Source organism: Pyrus communis, chromosome 5, assembly GCF_963583255.1.
Source record: "Pyrus communis chromosome 5, drPyrComm1.1, whole genome shotgun sequence".
Classification (NCBI taxonomy): domain Eukaryota; kingdom Viridiplantae; phylum Streptophyta; class Magnoliopsida; order Rosales; family Rosaceae; genus Pyrus; species Pyrus communis.
Window position 1 is genome coordinate 1,264,122 of NC_084807.1, and position 23,058 is coordinate 1,287,179.

A 23,058-nucleotide genomic window follows, 5' to 3' on the forward strand; every position below is an offset into this window, starting at 1 on the left:
TTTATAAGTGAAAATGAATACTATTAGACTGTAGTATTAAACGACGGTGGATCTCAAGACTTGTTTATGAATTGTAGAATATACATGCCAAATTAAAAAGAAGGGTAGATTACACAAAACCACCTCAACTATAGGTCGAACCACAATCTCATACCTCACGTTTTAAACATTGCAATGTCATACCTCATTTTACGAATTCGTTGCAATTAGACCACTATTGGTCAATCCGTCAAATAGACTGTTAAATAATGATGTGGCAAATATAAATTTTACATATTTGCTTACATGGTTATCAAAAATGTGCCACGTGGCAAAAAAGAAATAAAAAAAAATTAATTGTTTAAAATGTTAAAACAATTATATCAACTAACATATTAAAAACAATTATATTAAATAAAATTCAATTGTTTAATGTTTATGGATTGGTGTTGACACTGAAGCTAGGTTTCATCATCATTCCTTGTCTTCTTCATTGACGCCGACCATGGAAGGTAGGCTTCCAATTTCAAATTCTGCAACCAAGGTTGCTGTCCTCTTGCTGCTCTTTCCGTAGCATGCATATCAAGCTTAAATAATCAAACTCTACAATCACCGTTCTAAAGCCTTCCTCTACGCACACCAGCATCGAATCTTTCGACAGGGCTGAGAAATTCCTCATCTGGATCGACATCAGCGGGCTCTCCGACGCCGTTTTGAACTCGATCTGGGTGGTTCTCGGGTTTGGGCTTCGTCGAAAACCAATTTCGTGGTCTTGCCGTCGACATCTTAGAGAGCCTCTCTCTCCTCTCTCTCTCTCTCTTTCTCTGACCTATGCGAATTCCGGTGACCTCTTTTCTCTCTCCTTTCTCAAGGGAAGCTTCCATGAATTGCTCCCTGCCCCATCCCATCACCAACAAACGAAGTCTGCGAAGCTCCCTGCCCCATCCCCTCCTCCGTCGACCCCTGCTCCCTTCTCCAAACGTCAATCCACCTCAACCTCCTGCAATTCTCCTCCGTCGATCCCACTCCCCACCTTCGAAAACATAAATATGGTGAAAAGATGTTATGATCTGTAATTGTGATTACCTTAATGACACTTAGGATTATTGCATTAGTAGCTTGATAAAGGATTAGGTATTTCCTTTTGTCTTTTGTGAGTCATTATGCCACCTGGCGGAAAGAGTGTAAGGCTTTATATTGCCAATTGTGATCTGTGGTTGGATCCATGAATTTGTGAAAAGAATATTCTCCCAAAAATATATCTCAGGAGCTCCGCTCCTTCTCCTTTCTCATGTTCATCTTTATAGATATTCATACCTGCAAGTTGAGTAAGGAATCCGAGTTAGGGTTTAACAATTGGTATCATCCTCTCGGTTCTAGTCACCTTCCTTGTATGCCACGCCCTTCGAATGTTGCACGCACCGTTGCCATGGATGCTCGCTTTGATGCTCTCGCAGTCTCTTTCGATGCTCGTTTTTCCGCCCTTGAAGCTACAATGGTTGCGGCTTTAAGGGAACAATCAGCGGGTATGGATACTAAATTGCTTGTGGGTTTTGAGCAATTTCGTCGCGAATTGGCGATTGGCGGTGAAGGCGGCTTCACTTCCGATCCGAATCACGGTTCGCCATATCACATCCTATATCTTCCTCCTTTTATCGATGCGCCATTCCAGACACCACATCAGGAGATCTACGATGGAGGTGGTCCACAACCACGCCACCAATGGCAGCCCAGGATTGAGTTCCCTAAGTTCACTCCCGGAGATGATCCACTCGCCCAGATTTACAAGGCGGAACAGTTATTCGATTACTACATTACAAATGATCATCAGAAGGTGATGACCGTCTCTTTCCATCTGGAGGGGGAGGCGTTGCATGGGTTCTGTTGGATGAACTATCTTCAGATCACACCGCACTGGGAGGAGTTTACTAAAACATTTTGCACCGAATTTGGTCCTCTGAGTTTGAGGATTGTGAAAAATCTCTGTTCAAACTTTGCCAAACTGGTAATCTCAAAGACTACATTTCTGAATTTCATCGATTGGCAAACCGTACTCGTGATGTTGGCCCAATACTGCTTAAGAGTTGTTTCTTAGGCGGTTTAAGAAAGGAATTGCAATTTGATGTGAAGATTTTAAGGCTTGCAAATGTGCACGAGGCGATTACGTTTGCAGTGCAACTCGACACTAAGCTCTCTGAGCTCAGACTTGGTCCTCAGCGCCCTACATCACAAATTAAACCTCAGGCAGTTGTTCCCTTTTTTCCCACTTCCTCTAACAACAGATTTGGTAATTTACTTGTGAATAAGCTTAGCCCCAAAGAAATTGCTAAGAAACAAGAACTTGGGGAGTGCTTGTTTTGTGTGGAAAAGTGGACTAAGGGTCACAAATGTGGTTAGAAACAACTGTTGATGCTGGATTTCGTTGAACATGAGGAAGAATTTGAGGATATCCTTTCTGAATTGCAACCTAGCTTAGCAAGTGTGTGTTCTATGGCACCAATTTACCACATAAATCTCAGACTATGAAAGTGGAAGGTTTAGTTTGGAAACATTTTGTGAGAATTTTGTTGGATTCTAGAAGCACTTATAGCTTCATTGACTCTAGACTGACTAAGCACATGGGTTGGCCCTTGCAGCCTACTCAACCTTTCAACCAATGAGGGAAACGTGCATAGTCAGGGATGTCTTAAGGTTGCATCACTTGTTCTTGGAGGTTATCGGTGTACACATGACTTATATGCTTTACCTTTGGGAGGCTATGGCTTAGTTTTGGGGGTTGATTGGTTATCTACTATTAGTCATGTCCTATGGGATTTCCACCTTTTAACCATGGGATTCCAGAAGTACCATGCCACTTATAAGTTTTCTCACAAGCCCGCCACTCCTCCCTCTCTACACGAAGTCTCTCTGCAGCATTTGGACAAGGCATTTCACACTTCAAACTTAGGCCTATTTCTTTATTCTATGGACATAGACAAGTTGGAAGCCTCTAAGCTTGATCCAACTCAACACCAAGAATTGCATACATTATTAAGGAACTTTGAGGAGTTATTTATGCTCCCTACTACATTCCCCGCCCCCCCCCCCCCAGAGAGAACTCATGACCATCGCATCCCTTTGCTTCCTGATTCAAAACCCCCAAGCATTTGGCCCTACCACTATGGCCCAATGCAAAAAATAGAAATTGAGAAAGCAGTTAATGAGTTGTTATAATCAGGGTTCATTCGCCCTAGTTATAGCCCTTTCTCTTTCTCAGTGCTATTGGTTAGAAGGAGGGTACTTGGCGTCTTTGCATGGATTACAAGGAGTTCAATTCCATCACAATTAAGGATATGTTTCCTATACCCTTGATTGATGATTTATTGGATAAGTTGTGTGGTGCTCAATTTTTCTCAAAACTCAGACTTAAGGTCCAATTACCATCAAATCAGGATGCATCCTGTTGACATTGCTAAAACTGCGTTTCGCATTCATGAGGGGCATTATGGATTTTTGGTCATGCCTTTGGGGCTCACCAATGCACCTGCCACATTTCAAAACCTCATGAATGATATATTTAAGCCTCATATTAGACACTTTATCTTGGTGTTCTTTGATGATATCCTCGTTTATAGCAAATTTTGAGAGGATCATCTAGCTCATTTGAGCATTACCTTTTAGATTTTGAAGACTCATCACTTGTTTCTCAAGAAACAAAAGTGTTTCTTTGGTCAGAGTAAAGTCAAGTACCTTGGTCACATTGTTTCTCGAGAGGGGGTAGCTACAAACCCTTCTAAATTACAGGCCATTGCTGATTGGCCGACTTCAACTAATGTGAAAAGCTTAAGAGGATTTCCGGGACTAATGGGTTATTACAAGAAATTCATTCCTGGCTATGGCAAGATATGCCAACCCCTTTATCAATTAACCAAGAAAGAAGGTTTTCTTTGGTCTTCAAGTGCTCAGGATGCCTTCACTCACTTGAAATAGGTCATGACTTCCCCACAGGTTCTAGCCTTGCCAAATTTCTCAATTCCTTTTGAGATTGAATGTGATGCCTCAGGGAAAGGAATCGGTGCTGTTTTGCAGCAACAAGGCCGACCAATTGCCTTCTATAGCCAAACATTAGGACCTTGAAATCAATCCTTAACTACATACGAGCGATAACTTATTGCAATTGTACATGCAGTTAAAAAGTGGCACAACTATTTACAGGGCCGACACTTTATTCGAGCATATCTTCACAGCCTAAAGTATCTTCTCATTAATACTCACACTCCATTTCAGCAAAAATAGGTGACGATTATGAAATACATTATAAAACTAGAAATGACAATGTAGCTGCTGATGCTCTCTCTCTAATTGCTGGAGCTACTCCCTTAACTGAGGAAGCTTTGTCTCAAGATGATCACGAGTGGCAATGTAAGGCCATCTCATATCCTTATGGGGGTAGCCACCTTGTGACTTTATTTCTGCTTACAAGAGTCATATAAAATTAAGCACAAATCACATATTTTTTTAATCTATCGTTGTTCTCAGGAGGGCACTAATTATGGTAGTATCGTTGTTCAAAATCTGTAAGTACACTTATTGTATTATTTGTGTAAAATTATTGTATTTGAACATAACTATTTTGCATTAATGTTGTTCCTTGTTAGCTCTGTTTTATCTTATATTTTGAATATAGGATACCTACTGAATTGACAATGGTTTCTGGCTACATGGTTGTTGTATTGGTCGAGGGTTATGTTCTCCACATGATAGTGTTGAATGAAGCGGGTTATGTTCAGCAGCTAGATGGCCTATTTATGATGCTCATGTATTTTCTAATGTTGAAAGTATTTGTAAAGAATTGTCTCAATTGAAGTGTTGTGTGGTTGACAAGTCAAAATTGGATGGGAATGGTCACGAAATTGCATCAGAGGACATAAGAGATTTGGAGTACTTCTTTGTCGAGTTGCCCACGTTGAGCATTCTTGATTCACTTATTTTGGATGAGGAATCAATAAACTTTGATAGGTGGCTTCTGCACTCTCGTTTGTTTTCCCTTCATTTGTCTCTTCTTCTTGTTTTGAATATTCATTTGATTAAGTTTACGCCTACTTACTAGGTTACATTATAGTATTTGATCATTAAACTGTGATTTAGCCTAGTTACTGATATCAGATTCTTCACTCAACATTGGCTTCTTACTGATTATAATTTTGTATATAATTTTAATTTTCGTTTGTCATTACGAGTATAATTGAAATTTTCACTTGTAAATTTTCTCAAATACACAAATCGAAGGACTAGTACCAGGCTTGAGGAGATCACTACTCTAAATCCTTTCAGCTCACGATCTTTCTTATACTCTGATGATTGAGGTGTTGCTGCATCGGGAAATATATTCATGTGATTTTGCTTTACGTTATAAATTGACTCTTTTTTCATTCGTGAATATATTTTCTAATTAGAGTTAGCAATCCAGAGACGAATGGAAAAAAGTCAATTTATAACGTAAAGCAAAATCACATGAATATATTTTTCGAATGCAACAACACCTCAATCGTCAAAGTATAAGAAATATCTTGAGGTGAAAGGACCTAGAGTAATGATCTCCTCAAGCTTGGTAGTAGTCCTCCAATCTGCGTATTTGAGAAAATTTACAGGCGCACAAGTGAAAATTCCAATTATACTCGTAATGACAAATGAAAATTAAAATTAGATACAAAATTATAATCAATAAGAAGCCAATACTGAGTGAAGAATCTGATATCAGCAACAATCACAATTTATTGATCAAATACTATAATGTAACCTAGTAACTAAGCATAAACTTAATCAAATGAAAGGAAAACAAATGAGAGTGCAGAAGTCACCTATCAAAGTTTATTGATTCCTCATCCAAAATAAGTGAATCAAGAAAGCTCAACGTGGTCAATTCGACAAAGACGTCCCCCAAATCTCTTATGTCCTCTGATGCAATGCCGTAACCATTCCCATCCAATTTTGACTTGTCAACCACGCAACACTTCTTCAATTGAAACAAGCCTTTACAAAAACTTTCAACATTAGAAAAATCATGAGCATCAGAAGTGGGATCAAATAGGCCATCTAGCTGCTAAACACAACCCACATCATTCAACGCCATCATGTGGAGAACATAACCCCGGCCAACAGAACAGCCGCGTAGCCAGAAACCATTGTCAATTCAACAGGTATCCTATATTCAAAATATAAGATAAATACAATTATTTTTACACAAATAATACAATAAGTAAACACTTACAGATTTTGAACAACGATACTGCCATAATCAGTGCCCTCCAGAGAACAACGATAGATTAGAAAAATATGTGATTTATGCTTAATTTCAATGAAAGGAACAACTTTCATACCTGGGCCGAAGTTCAATTCGGCCGAGAAGTGGTCTGAAAACCATCACGAACCGTTGGAACCCTAGAGATGGGTGGTTGTCGATCCGTCTCCTCCGATGCTTTGCCGCCCCCAAACTTGTTTGGGGTTTGTTCCTGGCCTCAAGGGAAGTCGAACCACGGTGGTGGTCGACGGTGTTGTTCGCCGGAGACTGAGAACTCGCCAGAGAGACAAGCACAGTGGCTGCTACTGTGCAGCGCGAGGGAGAGGTAAATGAGGGATTTTGTCCATGGTTTCTGGTTCACAGGGCTCCCAAATGTCATGAGAATGCAGTCCTTGTGGTTGTTGGTTGTGCGTACGTGTGCTCGAAGTGAAAGAGAGAGTGAAGAGAGATATGAGAGGGAGAGGAGAGTTGTGAGGGAGAGAGATGAGAGGTGGGTGTCCCTTTTGTATGAGTATAAGTGGAGGATATTGTGTGCTTTCTTAATAGAAATTGCATCCTAAAGCAATGCAAGATGCATGAACATAAAAAATGAATTATATATTAATTTCAAAAGTTTTCCCGAAAATGAAGAAAGAAAAAGGCAGACACGGGGCGAGGGAGAAGAGTTGTGTGGGGGGGGGGGGGGGGGGGGGGGGGGGTGGGGTTGGGGCTCATTTGCAAGCTAAAGTCGTAAAAAAATATATATGAGAAAGAAAAATATCCTCGACATTCAGTGCTTCGTAGAATTTATGTTGTAACTCTAAATTTAGTTTTGCTTGCGCTTACGCGTTTGTAATGTTGATTACTACAAGGATTCGGTAAAATAATTTTTCATACGTCTCGTTATACAATGGTCAACGAAAGTCAACATCTTGCCTCTAGAGGCATTTTCGTCAAATTATTTTTAAAAATTAATAAAATCGTAAAATTAGGAACGAGTTGTTACATTTGGAGTACTAATATAATTCCCAAACGAAAAATGAATAGTTTGTTGGGATTAAACATTGAGGGATTTTGTGAGTTCCATTTACCAACTGAACTAATCGATAATTTCACTTAACCCACTTTTGGTAATTGCAAAGAGACAAATAATATAACCATACTTGTGTAAGTTGAATACTATGTTTCATAGTATGGATGCAACTCCAATACGCTTGATGTACTATAAAATTAATTTGGTTGTTTGTTATAGATATTTGAGTACACTGGTGAATATTGTCATACTTTGTTATTTTAATTTGAACTCAATTTCTTAATTACAACCGTATTCTTAATTGGATGGAAATGTCGAGAAATAAAAAACAATTTCTATCTCCAAATTTAACTCACACATAGCTTGCTTTTTTTTTTTAGGAGCAAATAAGAATAACAGGGCTTTAATTTTATAGTTAATACTGATTTATCCTGCATTTAGTGTCTAATCGCCATCATCAATAATTAGCAAAATAAAGGGGCAGAAAATTGGCATAAATCGATGAAGCGCCATAAACAACGAAAAAGGGGCTACACTGAACCGGTAATGTAACAATGCTTCTCATTCGATATATCCACAGCTCAAATACGAATTGTAAGACACGAGTTTACATCAATGACTGGAATCATACCGGCGAAAGAAAATTCTATATGTACATGAGAAAAAACGGAAACTAGAAAGAAATTAAAGCCTACTTGAACCAAATGATCCTTTGTTTCGAGTACCAATCTCGTTTGAGACGCCTCATACAAAATGGGAGCGGTATAAAGTTTCCTACCGTAATTTAAAACAGCTCCATCAGTAGAGGGTCACCCGTCGCCATGGATCTTATAAGTTTCATGTAATCAGACTTGCCGGAAACGGTCCATGGATGGACAGCTGCGACTTGAGCAGAATAAATACTTGAAGAGTTGCTAGATGATGCCTCTGGCTTATAAATCATTGTATTGAGCACTGAGTCATAGTTATTAGGCGAATCCATTGCCATGAAAAACATGGGAACTGCTACCTTATTGTGGATTTCAAATTTTCCCACGAGACCTACAAGATCGATAAAGTCCCCAACAAATTGTCGTGGAATATAGAATACCTCGGAGCTGCACAAAACAAGACTCTGCTCCCTTGGCATGCTCTCCTTGTAGTTGACCTGTAAATGGACTGGCATAGTGCTGACAACTTTCTTTACCATATTTGCTTGTTTCGACAACCATTCCATGTCTTTACCGTTGACTGAGGATGTAATCCAAGACTGAGGCACCTACAAGAGAGAGTGCATGAATGATCAATCAGTGTTGGTTTAAAATTCAGGGTTTTGTACTCGGGAATTTGCACTACCTTGTTGGTAATCCACAGCTTAGCCTTGTCTGCTTGCAGTAGATTCCAGTAGTTGAGAACGGTATTGTCCTGGAAGAACAAGAATCCTTCTGCACTTGTAAACCTGTTAAATATCTTGGGAAGATACCTACATACCATTTGCATAATTGTAAGGGCAGCATAATATACATTTAAAAAATGATGACAACAAAGAAACTCATGAATGTGTGTGGAAGTTGGCAACGACAACAAAGAAACCATTGCATAACTAGTAACTTACTTGTATACTTGGTCCAACGTAGCTTGCTCCACACCGAATTTATCTTTAGAACCGCCCGACAAAATCACCACGGTTTTAAATACCCTTCCATAGAGCAATCTCCACTTCAAGGCAGTTCGTTCCATAGGTCCGCTGACAAACAAGATCATAACAACATTGCCAAAAAACTTCCTCCACCGAATCAAATTCCCTATCTCATAATTCACCATCTCTGATTCCTTAACCCCAAGATGCACAGAAGGTAGTTTTTGAGGAATAAATTCCTTCCAGTTTGCATGGCCAATGATTGTTCTTGGCTTATCCAAATTCATGACCTTCTGCCTTGGCTGAATATACCCCACAGCAAGCAGATCTTGAAGCCAAGCTGCTGTGAACTTCACCTCCTTCTCGGTCCAAAACCCTTCTTTCGCCATCAAATAACTCAATTCCAAAATTTTATCAAACAACCTAATCTTACTAGATCTCCAAGTAACCAGGAACTTGATTAATCGACCCACATTTACGTGAAGATCCTTCTCTGCCGTAAATGGGTATGCTTCAATCTTATCATATCTATAAATAGTTGGAGGATAGACAACAACATGACCACCAATCTCCCACAATATTCTTTGTGCCCAATAACCCCTCAAAACATCAGAAGCCATTGTACTAACCGAAACCGGAAGCATCAAAGCCCAAAATGCATTAGAATGAAACAACGTATTAAAAGAATTCAACGGCACCATCATACCTTGAGGTAATGAAACTTTTGGAGCATGTTCATCAAACCTAATATCGAACTCTTCTGAACCCGACCTTCTTGTGAAGTAAAAAACAGAATCCACATCGGGTAAGCCATTCGATATACCCTGCTGAATGTACTGCATTCCCCCAAATACTTCACTATAGTACCCTTCGTGCGCAACTTCACCTACATTTTCTAAAGGCAATCCTCTAGGCCAAATTGATCGTTGCCCGAAATGAATGTACGGATTCACAACAGTTCTATTGGGGTTTTCATTAGGATACTGTAAAATCCTCTCCTGCATTACATCCACATTTGACAATTTCAAATCAAAGTGCTTACCGAGATCACCATCCGCCACATCCCCGCGATCATCAGCATCGTATATCAATTTCGCGCCGTGCTGGATAGCGAAAAGGTACCCAACACTCTTCCGCACATAAGATTCATAAGGAAGGTAGTCCAAAACCCGAAACTCCAATTTCGCTTGGTCATCCATCGACAAGTAAATGACTCCCTTGAGGCTCCAATCCACGGGGGTCCTCGAATTCCCAATTGCAAGGACCTGCCAGCCCTTGACTCTGACCAGCTTTCGAAGTGACTCGGAAGGGTAATCCGAAACGGAGACTACAATCCATCGATCGGAGCTGAAAGAAGCGTAACCGGAGGACTTATCGGAGATGGGTCGGATTGAATCGAAGATGATAGTGGGGTATTGGAGGGGTTTGGGGACGTGGAGGTGGGATTTGAAGCAGAGGAAGGTGGAGGGGGAGTCGTTGGAGTTGTAGAGGAAGAAGAGGGTGGCGATGGTGAATGTTAGGAGTGACAAAGTGGCGATCTTGAAGAAATTGAAGGAGACCCAATTGGGGGAAATCAAGGTTTTGTGATGAGAAAAGTGAAGTGGTTGCTGGGTTTTGGAGGGTTTGGAGGTTTTTGAAGCTGGGCGGTCCTGGACCAACATTTCACTTGCATCCAAAAACCTCTCTCTCACTGTAATCTGTGGGATGATCAAAAGCTGCAAAAAGGGTTTAGTTTTTGTGACGATTGATGTAATCTGGTGGAAATTCAGAGGAGATGAGCCGAGTTGTTGTGACTGTGTTCAACCACTTGTACCGACACTGATTACACTTGAATCTGCAGTCGTCAGCGGGAATACTTAATGTATTTTCGTTTCGGGGTAAGCCACCGACACAGTAAAGTAGGACAATGTGGCGGAGAATCTCCGGCTGGCCGCCAGAAATTCAAATTATTCAGGGAAGTAGGGAACTAAAATGTGGTTTGTACATAATTTATTGTCTCTTTTTTTTTTTCTTTTAACTTTGTAACTTTGATCGAAAGTTTGTAGTAAGTTTTATTTGTCCATTGAGATTCATCAAGTTGCTAACTAGACTCGGTGCTTTTCCATTGGTAGAAGGCTGGTTTAGCAAGTCGTTTTAAATATATAAAAGCGTTTTTAGATAAAATAGTTACCGGTTTCAAAAGTACTTGAAGTGTATTCAGTTAAAAACACTAGGTATGTAGTAGGCTAAGTCTTATAATGGGCTAGCAATAATGTGGTTCAAGTTTGACTTTGGCTAGAATCGAACCTAACATCTCCCTTACCTATGAAAATGAATACTATTAGAATATAATACTAAAAGACACATTTTTACTAAGATTTGGTTCCAAAAATATTTTATTTAAAAGTGCTTTCAGTATGTTGGGTGGATAGATTTTTCAATGTGCCCGAAATTCATGATAATACACCACATGTAATTATTCAATTGGAGGAACACTTAGAAAAATTCCACCAATAATTGATACTGTTAGTTTTTCAATTGTTAAAATAGTAACTATCACTTTTAATATGATCGGGTAATATATTTCTATTCACTTATAAATAAAAGACCATAGATTTAAATCTCTCGAATGAAAGCTCAATACCAATTTATTCTCTCATCCATAAATATAAATATATCTTTATGTAAGATTAAAAAAACAAATCCCAAATAAGAAAATTGCACAATGGTCATTAGTTTTGTGCAATTTTAGTCAGAACTAATTTCTTTTAGCATTAACCATCTAATTGTTTCTGAGCACTACGATATGATTTAGTTGTATGCTTCTCTCCTTGTAAGTTGGAGATCTACGACTCTCGTAAATAACGAATTCGATACCAATTTTAGTTAATGGCACATTTTGTGACTTAAACATATTCTCCCACCTCTAAATATTAATCATTTGTATTAAAAACAATCATAAAAACTTCATATTGTGAATGTCCTGTCAATATAATTACTTGAAAAATCAGGCCAAGGAGAAGACTCAGACTTGGAGGCAGATTTTTTGCCCTCCCACTTCCCGTGCCCTTCTGTTTGTGTAGTCACGGTTAAGCCACGTCAACATTTTATATTACTATTCTTTTTTATCTTATTATCTCTATAAAAAAACAATATAAAATGTTGACATGGCTTAACCATGACCACACAAAATAAGAGGGCACTGGAAGTGGGAGGGCAGAAAATCTGCCTCCCTCATACTTGGGCTGGAATCATGGACTTCTCTAGACCCACAAAACAGTAGCCCACAAAAGAATTTCTCCAAAGGAAACCATTTGCTATCATTTTCCTTTCATGATTTGATAGGAAGGAAAAATTGATTAAATCTGAACAAAACAAATACAAATGCCAAGAAACAAAGGGAAAGGTTGGTTCTTGTGAAACTAACATTCAGTACCATTACAACTAGAACCTGATTCCTACCTCCTTCTCTCCCTTCAGCTTCAGTAATTAATATTACAAGTGTATTTTCCCATACCAATTCCGTTCCAAATCCGAAACCCTTTCACCTCCATTGATTATCCCCTACTTCCTATACCATATTATCCAAACAAACTATTACACAGACAGACTTACAACTTTCCCAGCTATGTCATTCCTCCCATCATTCTACATTGTAAACGGCATCGAAGATTATACAAGAGATTGTATTCGAACCCCTCTTCCAATCTTTCTCGACACTCAATTTTTTGTTTTCGGTCACAAATAAATGTTTTGTGTATAGTTCATTCCACCTAGTCATAACATAGCTCCGGGATGCCAACTTTGCCACTTAAATATGATTTTCTAGGGATATCGCATTTGAGACTCGATACAGCATCGTTCTGAGTCAAACTTAATGAACCGGTCAATGCAAGAAAGGGTTCTAACAAGAAAGTTTGGTTTTCACTCTCACTAGTCCTTTCCTTCTCCTTCTCCATTTCTTCCAACAACGCTTTACCAGTCTCAATACCTATTGATCATCAAGCAACATGATGCAAACAAGATGTCAGAAGTGGTGTTTATAATTGGAGGCCTACAATCTCCAGTAGAACCTTTGATTAATGCTCACCTGCAAGATGTCCGCCGTGGACATAGCCGCTAAATTTTTCACTTGTGTGTTCCCCGGTGAAGAAGATGCGGCCTACCGGGTTCTGGTCATAACACAAAAGAAGAAAAATGTAATGTCAATTCGTTTCAAAGTTCTCTATTAAGCTTGAGCTTTTCCTATTCACAGATCAAGAAAAAAATAGGAGATAGTAAATAACAAAAAAGGTTTATGTTCTCCAGCTTTACTCGGAAAGCTTTTAAGGAACACAATCTTAGGCAAGCAATTCTTAGCGAAAATTTTGTCTCTTATTTTTCTTATACAAAATTGTCTTACTCCATGATGTGGGACACCACGTGACTAGACAATTGAGTCACATTGTGCAAAATACGCATGGGCTGGATCTGAAAGGCACGTGTGGCAAACCATGTGCAACCATATCATAGAGTAAGAGCTTCTGTACAAATTTCACTAGAAGATAGACTTTGTGTAAGTTAAAAGTTTAGCATATTCCAACTCGGGTTTAAGAATCATACACAAAGAAAAATATCTAAAGGCCGGTTTTTAACACGATGAGCTCTACCGGATAGATAAGTCATTCTCCTCAACACAAACCAACTGTACTACTATTCTCTAATTCCACTTTATAACTTAATTACCAAACAGGAAGGGGGCACCAAACATCGGTAATTAGAGAATCCTCTAAGAGTTAAACCAATAATCTTCTAAGCTAACAGAAGCATTAAGTGAAATTAATATATGGCGAAACGCAACATCTAAGGGAGAGAAGGCAAACCTTGATGTCATGAACAAAATGGTCATTAGAGACTAAAGGGTAGTTACTGTAGCTGCCTCGCTGGAATCTATTGTTCCACCAGCGAGGTACAAGTATATCAGTAGCTTCGGGAATGTTGGGCCCAAACATGTCCGTAAGAGCCCCCATGGCTTCTTTCAACGTCTCCTCATCAGACTGAGCTTCCACACGCTTTGATTCCTCATTCGTTAAGGTCACGACCAACATATTGGATCCTGGATAAGCATTCTCCATGTGCTAATGACATGGCAACGGATTAGCAGCCATTTAACAGATTTTATTTGTCATAATAATAGTTTAGAAAATATCCATATGTCGGTCAAATAAATCGTATAGTACATGAAAGAGACAATGACATCTAACAATGCCTCCATGATTGTGGTCCTTAAAGAATATGGTCTGTTTCCTAATAAAACCAAAGAAGATGATTTTAATAATACACACATTTGAGATTTGATTAAAGTATGCATTATACAAATATGAAAGCAAATGAACGATGGTTGAGATAGAGATCGAAGTGCAATCAACATTGCCAGTTCTAAAAGAGTGACAGAAATATCAATGCGTCATGAAATGAAGAACCATTCAAACTAATACTGGAAGAGACTCTAGTTTGTTAATCACAACAACAACAACAGGAATCAATCTTTGTTACCAAACTGTAAACGGAGATAGTTACAGCCTAGCCCTAACACACACGCAGCATACTAGACAAGACCGTGATCAAGTTTCAAAACCAACTACTGAGGTTATCTAAAATGGAAGAGGTGCGAACTTTACGGACTAACGTTAAGAAATTTGTTCCTACCCATAATGGGGAAGCAGCAAGTTTCCTATCAACTCAAAGTAAAATGACAGCACGGTTGTATGTGCAGACAGCCAAAACATGATTATACATGGTAAAGGTTGTGTTCAAAGATCCTGTAAGTGTGCAACCATAAATTTTGTTGTTTTCCAATGGTTCATGAACCACAACACTTGACATGAACTTTTGAAATGTTGTCATTTTGTGATCCTTGGTGAGGACCATATATACACTAAATTAAATAAGAAAATATGACAGGCCAGTTGGAAATCCAGTGCAGAACACAACATATGGAATCTATTCATATGCTGGAAATGAAAATCCATATATATGTTGGCTGGCGTCGAGAATGACAAATATTTAAACCAACCTGCCAAAATGTGTAGTAGCCTCTTCTGTCATGGGCATAGAGGAAAAACTCTTTTCCTGGCCCACAAGGCCAGAACTTATATGGGAACTTCAAAAAGATCTTCGTGTAAACTATCACATCGCATTTCGCTATAGCCTCTGTTTTCCACCTCTGTGTTATTTAATTCATCAAAGTTAGTATTATTACAGGCGAAGTAAACTAACAATATCAAAATGAGACTTTGACTGAGATGCGCCTTCAGTCATAGGGTTACAACCAATTAACCATGAACAACTATCCACCAGTTTCATTAAGTTAAAACTAGACAAAATATATTGCAAACAGTTACAACCTTCACAACCATCAACAATAAGTAAATCCAATCAAAACTCGAAGATTTATCTACCTTGTCTTGTTTTTGTATCACCAATCACTGCCACTTCACTATTGTTAGTCTTTAACAGTTTACAGTTATGAATTTGTGCACTACCTAATGTAGTACGGCAAATGCAACGATCTTACTTAGCACTTTTTTTTTTCCTTGATTATTTAATGCTGCTATTAGTAAAGGAGATCTAAAAGATTATCCATGGCCATAAGAAACCAAGGCATTGTACAATCAATCATCTCATTTGTTTATGTATAAGAAGGGCAGTAATCACTATTTTGAAATACTGATCCGCATTCAACGCCTACCAGTGAAAGAAGCAGTAAGGCACAGCCCACATTAGTTAACCTATTTGGAAGCCAATGGGTTATAATTCTATGGATCCTAAATCCATGGTATTGGCAATTTGGCATATAAAAAACACAGCATGCTAATCTTTCTCATGCGTCATCAACCAGTGAAACTTATTTAATGAGCCCAGCTATCCATAATTTCTGACTTCTTCAACTAAATTGCATTTAATAATGTGGACCACACCTCAGAAACCAAGTAAACAAATAGCAAATCCCATCTAAAGGGACCCATATCCTAGGGATGTAGCCCTTCAGCTCCCACAGGGACCCATTTCCTAGGAACGTAGCCCTTCAGATCCCACAATAGTGCAAGTAAAATTCACGACCAATAGCTAAGAGCCAAACCCACATATTATGTTTGTACGATTTGTGGTGGCAATTGGCAGCGAGCCTAGTGACACCAACATATGCAAGGGAGCGGCCAGCACGATGTTACGTGAGCAAATTAAATCATATAAGAACTTGATAAGCTTGATATAGTCACATAAAAGAACGGAAAATATGGCAAAAATACGAATTAACTCATTGAAATGATATAAACATGAGAAAAGACGTACGGGTAAGGGTGGATTGAAGGCAATGAGGTCGCTCTGGAGAACACCAATACTAACTGACAAAATCATGTAATTTGCTTGGAAGATGCAACCATCTTCCGTCATTACCGTAACGCCGTTTCTCGAGTGCTGCAAGTCCCGAACAACCTGCCCCAAATCAAGCAGGGAATCATCTTGTCATATATGGATTAACAGTAAAACAAATATTTGTCCATAAAAATTAACATGTGAAGTTCCCAAGGCAACCACCCCATAAGATCCTGCACAGTCAAGCTAAGGAAAACTGTGCAATCTAAATTTCAGAGATGAAAGGAGAAAGATTTATTGAAGCAGAATCTGCTCAGAATTGACTATTGAGACCCATATGCCCATTTGAGTGTTCTAGAAGCCACAAGAAAACATGGAGAAATAACTTGCATCAAATAAGACCTAATAATGTCACGTCATGTGCAAATTTATCTCGACTTTATATGATATTATTAAATCGATATGTTATAAGATGATAACCCATGTTATATAAGTTACTTTGGGAAATATGGTAACAAAACTGTTTCTTTCAACAAAAATGGAGGTACAGCAGCCCAGGGACTGGAGAGAAAGTGACAATACTACCATTTTCGTGTTATTATTTGACCCGATATGACATTTCACCTCAACAGTTTAATGTTCTTGGGGCCTACAAGTTTACGTGAGTGGTAAAAGGGCTTTTAAAGGTCTCAAGGATCATGTCCCTTCATATATGTACGAGTTAAATCAAAGGGAAAATGAAATAAAAGGTGTTGAGTCCGATCTTTGGTATAAAATGGATGTCAAGAAGCCACAAAATTTTCATATATCAATTTCTTCACCTAAAATAGAAAAACCAGGACTGGAAAATGGATATAGTCATAGAGAATAAAATTGACAGAAAAAAGAGGTCTAAGTTTCATGGGTTGGATAATTAAAAAAATAGAAAAATATCTTCTCATGGGAAAAATAAAATAAAATTATACTAACTCGTGTAAATACAGTAACTGGTTATAAAATAAAATTATACTAACTGGTTATAAAATAAAATATATAACCAGTAACAAAAAGAAAAAAGATCCAATATGACAAAATGAGCGCTAAAAAAAACAAAAAAATTAGTTGACCCCTGAAGAAAGAAGGGTGTATTTTACAATATAATAATGACAGTATTATATTAATATCACATAACAAAAGAAGAACAGCTTTCAGAAACGTCATTATCTACAGACTCCAAAGCTTGGTCAATCTTCCTCAACAGCAAAAGCAAAACGGGTGAATTTTTACTGGCAGTGTTAATGCTCAGCACAATTTATTATAGTTTAATAAATTTAAAATTTGAGATTTGTGTATATAATTACATATATTTTAAATTTTAAAATAAACTAGTAATAATAAATAGGAAGTAAGTATTACTATCATCCTTAAGGATGTTGAGTAAAAATATTTCGAGAAAAACTGCGCTTACATACCAACAAAGCAGAATTTCACAGTTTTCTCCTCCAACTTTTGTATTATTATTTGTATTGTTTCTCAAATATATCCCTTCTGTTTTCATCCTATGATTGGGAAAAGAAAGCCAATTTTATAAAAGCTTTACAACACAAGCTTGTAACAAAAACAAAAGCAGTAACTAAGTCTTATTTTAATAAATAAAGTGTATAAATTTTAGAATCCAACTGTGTTCGGTTTTGCTCTGTTACAACACAAGCTTGTAACCGAGCAAAGATTATTAGAAAATTATTATTGTTCCATGATGAGATTAAAATAAGCACAGCTCAACCTCTGGATGATAATCTTACTTCTAAGCAAATTTGCACCGCTTCTCGAAATGATTGGGCTAAGCAACTAAATAAAACTAAATATGCTAAAAATTCGAAAACGAGAAGATCCGATTCTGGTACCTTATTGAACTTGAGACGACTGTCCAGCAGTTTACCCTCAGAGTTAAAAAGAAAATCTTCAGCCATTTTGTATAGCAAATGCTCATAACCTCGCTCATCCGCAACCAAAAACTCTCGTTCTCCATAATCCAAAAAGGTTGATATGGGCTCCACTTCTGTACCACAAAACAAAAACCCCCATTTCTCAAAGAGCAAAAAATGAAAATGAAAATTCCAAACAAACAATTGACTGCGGAATGAGCTGTGAAAACTGACCTGGCATCTCAAAATCGTGTAGGGTGAAATCAATGGCGAGCTCTATCGGCGTTTTCGGTGTACTGGACAACCACACCCAAGAACAAAAAAGAAAATCAAAACCCATATTCTGCGCATGTAAAAATTAAAGACTAAATTTTTAAATACTACAAAACGGTAATACTAGATAAACTAATTGTAGAGAATATTTACAAATTAAATGATTTATCATTAATGAAAATAAACACGTTTTGTTATTTAATTTATAAAAATTTAATCTTTCTAATTTTAGTTTGAAAAGTTGAATTTATTATCCCAAAACGATAGAGACAGGAGATATTACGAGGGCGGTTCGGTGGCATTGGAGAAATCGCCGCCGTAGCCACAGTCGGCTTCAAGCTTCTTCAACTTCTGCACCGCCGACTCCACTTCCTTCTTGTACGTCTCTTCCACCAGTCCTCTAGGAAATATCTTCCCACTGCAAAAAATAAAAAACCAGTGAACTCAACGAGTTAGTAATACCCACGTCGCATTTTAGAAAAAAACACCCAACATAGTAGCTAAAAGTCCACGTGGGCGCTAGTTTACGCCGGTGGTGCCAAAACAAACAGTTCACCGCCGGCGCAGAATTGCAGAGAAAATTCTAAATTGCGGGGTATGACAAAATGCCGAAACAAATTAATTCCCCAACGGCGCAAAGTAGCAAACAACGCATAAAAATGACGTGCGGGGAACAAAACGTGTAAGCGCGAACACTGCGCACACGGCTCACGTTAACCACAAACCGGCAGGAACAAATTAGCTAAAGAATGAACGACGAGAAGAGAAACGGCGTCGTAACGGACCTGCGATCGTAGATGTTATAGCGAGCATTACTGTAATCGGAGAAGAAAGTGCGGAGATTCGACTTCCGGGCGAGGTCCAAGACCGGGTTCAACTCTCTGCCTCCGACTCCGACTATCCAACCGGCGCCAAGCTCCACCGGCACGCCGCCGAAATCTTGTTTTCGGATCCTACCGCCGATACGGTCGGAAGCTTCCAGAATCACCACGTCCTCCACGCCGTTCTCGATCAACACCTTCGCCACCGATAAACCTTTCAAAAGGAAGTAATTAAACGCAAGAAATTAAGACCGAAGAGAGAAATGAGAGTAAAATTAGGAATTGGACAGTCGACGGTGACGATTGGCGCTCACCGGAGACTCCGGCGCCGACGATGATGACGGAGGAGCAAGACGGGGAATTCATGAATAGAGAGAAAATAGAGGGAGAATCGAGAGAGAGAGAGAGAGGGAGGGAGGGGGGGAGAGGGGGGTAGAGAGAGAGAGCGGGGGGTGTTGGAGGGGGGAGGGGGGGCGGTGCTGTGTGTATCGTTTGGCTACAGAAGCAGAAATAGCGGGAGTTGGTTTATATAGTTTTTTCTTTTTCTCTCGTTCTGGGTTCGATGTTCAGGAAAGTGAGGAAGATTTTTTTTTTACACTCTCTCCTTCTCTAGTTTGACGAATTGGCGCGTGGACGTGGCAAAGGGGAGATTTTGTGTGCTAGTATTTAAAAATACCGGAAAGAATCCTTCCCGAATCCTTAAGACCTAATCATCCTCATTAAATAATTCAGGCTTTTGAAATTTGATCAAACGGCTAAAAATACGGACACATTTTAAAAGTTAAAATAACTTTAGCCGTTAGATTAAATTTCAAGGATCATGATTGTTTGATGAGGAGCATTATGTGGAAGGGATCTGGAAGGGATCCCTTTCCAAAAATATCAGTATACGTAAAAATATCGAATTGTAAATTTGTGAAAATATCAATAGATATATTAAAATTATTGTTTTCGATGGAAATGATGAAAATTTGAAACTTTGAAAATGTACTTTAGACGAAATATAAGAGTTTTTCCAATATTTAATTTATATTTAAGAAATATCAACAAAATCGATAGATTTTAGCCGAAATTTAAGAGTTTCTCTGATATGCCCCTTCCATACCTTTATCTGATTTGTTCCTGTATTTTCACAGAAATATCATATGAAAGAAATTTCAAACACACCTTATGGGATATCTCCCACGTCGTCACTCGTGATCCATATGTGTGGAGGTCTCAAATTGAAAGGGCTACCATCAAACATTTTCTAGTTTCAATGGTAAATGGTAGGGGTGTTTCGGTATAGGATACCGAACCGAAACCTTGTCCCGATTCCCAAACCGAAATTTTCGGTTATCCCAATTTCAATACCGATCCCAAACCAAATTTTTGAGAATTTCGAAATAGTTTCAGAATTTCGGGACAAATCGGGAATCCCGAAATGATTTTCGGCTTTTGGGATTTTAGACTAAAATAAATTAAGTAACAAATCCAAAAGCAAAAAAAATTAGTTACAAGCCAAGGTTTTAATGTAAATGAAGTAACAAACCCAAAAGCAAAAAAATTAGTTACGAGCCAAAGTTTCAAAATACTTAAGTTACAAACTAAAAGCAAAAAAGCAAAGCTTAAAGTTTATGAAGATTGTTGGCCTCTTCGGCCCCTTGATCTTGTTGATGCTTGTGGTTGCTTTCTTCTTGTTAGTACTTGTACTATTCCCCTTGATGTTGATGGTTGAGCCTTTCCCCTTAAAATGGGTGGTCGTGGAGGTAGTGATTGATTTTGACGTTGTTGAACTTCAACTTGAGGTGTTCGAGGAGGTCGAGGTGGCATTTCATTGTCTTGTGTTGTATTCTCCTCACCTTCCAAATTAGCCGTGCCTAAAACAATAAACCATAAATCATTTAGATTGAATTATAGTCTAATAGATAATAAATACTAAGAAAATAAAAGAGGAAATTAAATTGTTTACTTACTTCTTTCTAAGTGTTCAAGCTCCTTGTAGAAATAGAATTCATCAAGTGTAGGCTCCTTGTAGAAACAAAATTCATTTCCTCTGAACGAATCACTAGTACACACTAAAGCCTCAACCGTTTTAGGTGTTAAGGAAGCTCTAAAAGGATCAACAGCTCTCCCACCAAGACTAAAGGCATTCTCACTAGCAACAGTGCTACTGGGAAGGGCCAATACATCCTTGACAACTTTACTAAGAGTTGGATTTTAACCACAATTTCCTTTCCACCAATCCAAAAGATTGAAACCCTCACATGTTAGGCTTTGATGTGAATCATTGAAGTACATAGATCTTTGCTCCACATTTGAGGTAGCATTGCTACTAGTACTAGTACTACTAAGGACCACTCCCTCCTTATAAGTATTATACAACTCGGTTACATAGCCTTTAACCCTTACCTTCTCCTCCTTTATTTTGTCTCATCCATAGCCAAGTTCTTCTAGATTTGTCTCCAACATTTCAAATTTGTACCTCGGGTCGAGTGCTTGGGCTACAAAGAGAATAGGATTCACCTTTTCAATGTCACCCCAATATTTGTCAAACTTGAGCTTCATGGAGGTAGCCACACTTTTCAAAATGGCATTAGAGGCGTTTAAAATTTGTTCTTGTATCTCCACTTGCAAGGCAATCACCGTGCTAAGTATTAAGTGTGATGTTAGAGTAAGGGTGGCACTCAATGTCAAGGTGGCATCATAAAACTTTTTGAGAAAGTGAGCAAAACTCACCGACCTTTCCCAATCATCCACCTCCGGAGGACCCACCTGCTTGGCCTTTGTTGTCACCCCATCAACCTCTTTCGAGACCTTCACTTTAAAGTAAGCAATAAAAGAGTCACACTCAAAGACCATCTTAGAGAACACTTCTTTAAACTTGAAATCACTATTAAGCATTTCATACGTGGCATTCCACCTTGTGACAATATCAAAAAGGATACTTGACATCCTATCAAATCTCAACAAGACACAATATTCCCTAAAAGATTCTAACCTTGCCGGGGATGAATGTATAAACTTCACACAATTTCTTATGGCATCAATCTCACAACTAAGCTATGTCATTCCATCCTTAACTATCAAATTGAAGATGTGACAAGCGCACCTCATGTGCAAGTGAGCCCGTCAAGTAAAAGAGTATCATTTGACTTGAGTCTTCTTTTCATGTATGCAATAACGGTGTCATTTGCACTAGCATTGTCAACGGTAATGCTAAACACCTTGTCTATGCCCCAATCATTCAAGCAAACCTCTAGACATCTTCCAATATCATCACCCTTATGAGAAGTAACTTGGACAAAGTTTAGGATCCTCTTATGCAACCCCCAATTAGTGTCCAAAAAATGGGCCGTGATGAGCCGTGATGACCATGTAGTTTATCTTTTGAATCAAGGTCTAAGTGTCGGTTGTAATACTCACTCTCAACCCCTTAATCACACTTTTTATTTTTGCCTTCTCTTCAAAATACAACTCCAAAACCACTGCTGCCACCTTATGCCTATTAGTTGGTTTGTACTTTGGATTCAAGTCATGAATAAAAGCTCAAAAGTCCTCTTGATCAACCACCCTAAAAGGCATCTCCGCTATTATAATCCACATCACACATCTACTATTAAGTCTTTTTTGATTGAAAGTGTAAGTGACAACCGGACCTCCCATCCTCGCTTGTGTCAATGTAGGTTGGTTTGGATCCACATTCCCAAAGAACTAGAACCCAGGCATTTCCTCAAATGCTTAAGAATTCTCGCCGTCCCATGAGTTATAGGGTGTGCCGGTACTAAGAGTTTGCAATGCTTGCATTTGGCCATGAACAATTTCTCCCCATTCTTATCGGTGATCGTTACCCTCTT

At 38.5% G+C, this 23,058-nt stretch overlaps 2 protein-coding genes across 2 annotated transcripts; both read right to left on the reverse strand.

The window, feature by feature from the left end:
* Positions 1–7,814: 7,814 nt before the first annotated feature.
* On the reverse strand, positions 7,815–10,889 carry LOC137734819 (probable glycosyltransferase STELLO1). Its single transcript, XM_068474111.1, has 3 exons — positions 8,866–10,889; positions 8,607–8,733; positions 7,815–8,529 (listed from the first exon to the last, which is right to left on the reverse strand). Exons 1-3 carry the CDS (start codon positions 10,548–10,550, stop codon positions 8,056–8,058), a joined length of 2,286 nt encoding a protein of 761 aa, XP_068330212.1. The 5' UTR covers positions 10,551–10,889; the 3' UTR covers positions 7,815–8,055.
* Positions 10,890–12,261: 1,372 nt separating this feature from the next.
* LOC137735559 (polyamine oxidase 1-like) lies at positions 12,262–19,624 on the reverse strand. Its single transcript, XM_068474984.1, has 10 exons — positions 19,537–19,624; positions 19,187–19,436; positions 18,685–18,819; positions 18,363–18,424; positions 18,108–18,262; positions 16,201–16,344; positions 14,924–15,073; positions 13,731–13,985; positions 12,959–13,040; positions 12,262–12,859 (listed from the first exon to the last, which is right to left on the reverse strand). Exons 1-10 carry the CDS (start codon positions 19,586–19,588, stop codon positions 12,642–12,644), a joined length of 1,503 nt encoding a protein of 500 aa, XP_068331085.1. The 5' UTR covers positions 19,589–19,624; the 3' UTR covers positions 12,262–12,641.
* Positions 19,625–23,058: the final 3,434 nt, after the last annotated feature.